This window comes from Tupaia chinensis, unplaced genomic scaffold (assembly GCF_000334495.1).
Source record: "Tupaia chinensis unplaced genomic scaffold, TupChi_1.0 Scaffold000415_1, whole genome shotgun sequence".
Taxonomy (NCBI): Eukaryota; Metazoa; Chordata; class Mammalia; order Scandentia; family Tupaiidae; genus Tupaia; species Tupaia belangeri.
The window spans coordinates 3764672-3770000 of NW_006159920.1; the positions used below are offsets into that span (position 1 = coordinate 3764672).

A 5329-nucleotide genomic window follows, 5' to 3' on the forward strand; every position below is an offset into this window, starting at 1 on the left:
GAGGAGAAGGGATTGCGGTGTGGCCATCCCCCCTGGGGTGATTTCTCTCTTTCTGTCTCTTTCTGTCAAGTGCATTCTTCCTATAGGAAAAAATCTCTCCAGGAAAAAAAAAAAAAAAATACAAGATGAAGTATATGTACATTGTGGACTAATTAAACCCAGTCAATTAACAGATTTATCACCTCACATTTAATTAATCTCTATAGTATCTATATTAGGTAGGTATTATTTCGCCATTTTATAGATAAGGAAAGTGAGGCACAGAGAGGGTGGTAAGTCAGCCAACCTAATATAACTAGTGAAGTGGCACAGCTAAAGTTTAGACCCCATAGTCTTCACTCTTAATTATTGCACTGCCATGCCCATGGAATAGTGAGGATTTGGAATTGGAGAACTTTCCTTGTTTTAGGTAGGACTCGCTCTTCCCAGTCTGAGAGACTGTCTACAGACTCCTGACAGTGACCAGAAAGAGCATTCATTTTCTATAATCACACCCACTTGCTCCTCCCTCTATATGTAAATGGCCATGGAGGAGTAAGGAAATACAAGGTATGGCGGATAAGGGAACAGGCTGTAGATGCAGCATGCCTGGATTCAAATCCAGTTCTTCCATTTCTTAGAACATTTGTGCTTCTATCTTCCCAACCATACTAGAGAAGATAGTAATAATAATCTCATGAGGTTGTTGGTTTTGTTGTTGTTGTTGTTTGTGTGTGTGTGTGTGTGTGTGTGTTTGAGAGATGTTTGCTATAGGGCATGTACACTGGCCAGAGAGAATGAAACTAAAGTGAGAGACAGACAGTGAGAAATCACCGCCCAGGGGGGATGGCCATGCCACAGCCCCTTCTTCTCCATTATCCTCTTGGGATTTGGGCATGTACACACATGCACCTGGCATGAGTTTAAAGCCAAGTCCGGGACTTGAACCGCAGTCAGAACTGGAGTCCAGTGATGTAACCATCACACCATCTGCTGGTCCCAATCTCCTGAGGTTGTTGAATGGAATAAGTAAGTTAATACATGTAAAGAGCTTAACATAGTACCTGTCTTCTAGTAAGCACTACCCCAGCATTTCTTATTGTGCAGAAAGTCTGGTGTGTAACACACAGGTCAATATTTACTTCTCCCAGTGAGTTAACACATGTGAAAATGCTGACTCCTTTACTTGGAATCACTTTAATAACCTTAGACTTTAGATAAATAGTTGGGTGTGTCCCTTCTCGCTCCTCTCTTCACACACACACACACACACACACACCCAAACCATGCAATAAAACTCAGCCTATCAAACATACCAGAATTTGAGAAAAAGAATGACTGCTAGAGGCTAAGAAGGATTGGGGGCTGAAGGGTGTAGACAGAGGCATGTTGACTAATGGGAACGAAGTTACAGATAGAAAAAAGGAACAATGTCTAGTGTTACAAAGTACAGCAGGGAGAATATGGTTAATAGCAATTTACTGAACAGCTCAAAGTAGCTAAAAAAAAAGAGGATTTGAAATGTTCCCAACAAAGTAATGGCAAATGATGAGTATAGGAATTATCCTGATTTAATCATTACTTATTGCATGTATGCCATTTACTGAAAAATTACATTGTGCCCTTACAAATATGTACGATTACTATATAGTAATAAAAATTAAAAATAAAAATAAAAAATGAGCTGGGGAGAAATAGACACCAGAATTTGGTTTCAAATCTAATTTGCTTTACCTACCTAAAAACAAAACAAAACAAAACAAAACCATCTAGAGTCTTCTAGAAAGAGTCAAATTTTCAAGGGTGTTCCATTAACTGGGAATCCCAAATCCCAGGGTGTGGTGCAAGGAAGACTGGCAAAGAGAATGCCACTTGATCTTACCTATATGTTTTGTAAAGGTAACCACAGCAACATCACAGTCACGAATTATTTCTATTCGGAAGTCATCACTGGACAGGCCACTTAGATTCTCTACTAACATGATCAACATCATTTCCGTCACATTTGTCTGGAGATTTTCAAATGCTACCAAAGAGGAAGTATCTTCATGTTCTTTGGGGATATCTTCCATTTTTTCTGATCTATTGAGATTAAGTTTTGTATCCAGTTCTTCCGATATGTCTGATTTTAGGGAGACAACATAGGTACAAGATGTTACATTTACCTGCCATGGTCTTAGCAAACTACAATATCATAAAACACTGTCCTCTTTCTTCCTAATCTCTTGTCTAATGCAAATAAAAACAGATCTTAGAGTCTTCTTTTTGCTTTTATTTAATTAAAAATAAAATGTTGCATGTATTTGTCTCTTTTTTTAAAAATTTTTGTAGAGAGGTTTTTGATGTAGGGAGTGTGCACTCACCGGAGAAACAGAGAGACAGAAAGTGAGAAATCACCCCCCAGGGGAGATGGCCACATTGAAATCCCTTCTCCTCTGTTCTCCTCTAGGGATTTTGAGTGATCGTGCACACACACCCAGTGTGAATTTTAAGCCACTGGGTCCAGGACGCCAACCCAGTCAACTACGTCCAACTCCAGTGACATAACCATCATGCCATCTGCTGATCCCTAGTATTATTATTACTTTAACTGCTGGAAGGTGTATGTGCTGGCCAGAGAGAGAGAAAGCACCTAATAGTGGGCTGCAGTCATGCTACAATCTTTTTTCCTAGATTTCTCCATCCCACAGAATTTTGGAGATACACACCCATGTGCCCAGTGCGTTTTCAAGCTGCCAGGACTAGGATTTGGACCATGTAGCCAACCACATGGGATTCAGTTTTCTATGCACAGTGGTTAACTGCTGTGCTATGGGCCCAGACCTATTATTATTGATTACTATATAGTAATAAAAATTAAAAATAAAAATAAAAAATGAGCTGGGGAGAAATAGACACCAGAATTTGGTTTCAAATCTAATTTGCTTTACCTACCTAAAAACAAAACAAAACAAAACAAAACCATCTAGAGTCTTCTAGAAAGAGTCAAATTTTCAAGGGTGTTCCATTAACTGGGAATCCCAAATCCCAGGGTGTGGTGCAAGGAAGACTGGCAAAGAGAATGCCACTTGATCTTACCTATATGTTTTGTAAAGGTAACCACAGCAACATCACAGTCACGAATTATTTCTATTCGGAAGTCATCACTGGACAGGCCACTTAGATTCTCTACTAACATGATCAACATCATTTCCGTCACATTTGTCTGGAGATTTTCAAATGCTACCAAAGAGGAAGTATCTTCATGTTCTTTGGGGATATCTTCCATTTTTTCTGATCTATTGAGATTAAGTTTTGTATCCAGTTCTTCCGATATGTCTGATTTTAGGGAGACAACATAGGTACAAGATGTTACATTTACCTGCCATGGTCTTAGCAAACTACAATATCATAAAACACTGTCCTCTTTCTTCCTAATCTCTTGTCTAATGCAAATAAAAACAGATCTTAGAGTCTTCTTTTTGCTTTTATTTAATTAAAAATAAAATGTTGCATGTATTTGTCTCTTTTTTTAAAAATTTTTGTAGAGAGGTTTTTGATGTAGGGAGTGTGCACTCACCGGAGAAACAGAGAGACAGAAAGTGAGAAATCACCCCCCAGGGGAGATGGCCACATTGAAATCCCTTCTCCTCTGTTCTCCTCTAGGGATTTTGAGTGATCGTTCACACACACCCAGTGTGAATTTTAAGCCACTGGGTCCAGGACGCCAACCCAGTCAACTACGTCCAACTCCAGTGACATAACCATCATGCCATCTGCTGATCCCTAGTATTATTATTACTTTAACTGCTGGAAGGTGTATGTGCTGGCCAGAGAGAGAGAAAGCACCTAACAGTGGGCTGCAGTCATGCTACAATCTTTTTTCCTAGATTTCTCCATCCCACAGAATTTTGGAGATACACACCCATGTGCCCAGTGCGTTTTCAAGCTGCCAGGACTAGGATTTGGACCATGTAGCCAACCACATGGGATTCAGTTTTCTATGCACAGTGGTTAACTGCTGTGCTATGGGCCCAGACCTATTATTATTTTAAGTTGAATTTTATTACACTTTTCTACTTTGTCTCTTTGAGAAAACTGCCTTATCCTTCACAGCACTGGACACATATTTCTATCATAGCATTATATTTCATTATTGAACTAGGCTTCTCAAAAGCAAGGCACCTATTTATTTATCCTTGGGTTGCAGGTATGTACTTGAGGCTCATTGAATACATGCTGAATTGGATAGCTGACATTCTAGCAGGTGATAAGCAGACTGGTTGTATAATTCTAGAAAAATAAGGAAGCCAGAAAGGGCAGTGGTTTGGGGAGGAAGACAGCACGAGTGGCTTCAAACATGTTGGCTTTAGACATGTTGACCCCCAACAGGGAGGCCAGGGGTCTGGAATTTAGAAGGGAGTCCAGGCTGCAGATACCTGTTTGGAAAGGTCAGAATGTGCCAACCACAGATAACCAGATTTCTTTGCTCTTGCCCTTCACTCTTCACTAGGATCATCCCACTGGTGTTTTTCACCTTTCAGACCCAGGCAAATAAGGTTAACCTGGAACAGGGCATTTGCTTGGTGCTCATGCCCCTCCTACCCCCTGAACTTTTTAAGAAAGCTATGATACTGGCTCCCACAGTTTACCAGTGCATCCACAGTAGCTAAAAAGTCATCCGTGGGTTCCTATTTGGTTGTTTTGCCAAGTAAAGGCAGATCTCATTTTAGTGCCATTTTCAAAAAGAGCAAGTTGCAGAAAACTATGTGTACTTGGGACCTGCAGATGGCATAACAGTTACATCACTGGACTCCCATGTAGTCAACCATGGTTCAAGTCCCGGACCTGGTGGCTTAAAACTCATGCCGGGCAAACATGCACACATGCCCAAAATCCTAAGAAGAGAATGAAGGAGAAGGGATTACAACATGACCAACCCCCTGGAGAGTGGTGGTGATTTTCTCTTTCAGTCTCTCTGTTTCTCTCTGTCTCTCTGGCAAGAGCACACATCCTACAGAAAAAATAAAAACAAAAAACTCTCTAATAAAAAAGAAAAAGAAAACTACATGTCCACAAGACAACTTGAATTTTAGAGGACAACACTTACACACTTTTGAGGTATTCCTTTTTCCTAAGATTTGAGCATAGGATATCCTTATCGCTCTTGCTCAGTTCATCCTGCATAGGTCTTCATCCTGCCTACCCCTGCCACCCTTTTCAGCACCATGCTTGACGAGAAAACTAGTTGCTTCTTTTGCAAATGTCAGGTGGCAAGCACAGGCCAATGCCCAGATACCAGGTAAGCGGCAGAGTCCACAACAGCTACCTGGCTACTGGCTGGTTCCTCCCGCAGGAAAAAAAAGGCGCC

At 40.7% G+C, this 5329-nt stretch overlaps 1 protein-coding gene across 3 annotated transcripts in view; it reads right to left on the bottom strand.

The window, feature by feature from the left end:
• PARP14 (poly(ADP-ribose) polymerase family member 14) overlaps positions 1-5329 on the bottom strand; it is a 55660-nt gene that overhangs the window by 44077 nt on the left and 6254 nt on the right. For 2 of the 3 annotated variants that reach the window (XM_027774220.1, XM_006154587.3), the window contains exon 4: positions 3058-3297. In XM_027774220.1, the coding sequence (XP_027630021.1) occupies positions 3058-3297 (240 nt within the window). Of the gene's footprint in view, positions 1-1861; positions 2125-3057; positions 3298-5329 lie in introns of those variants that run through there. The other variant, XM_027774221.1, reaches the window with a different exon arrangement.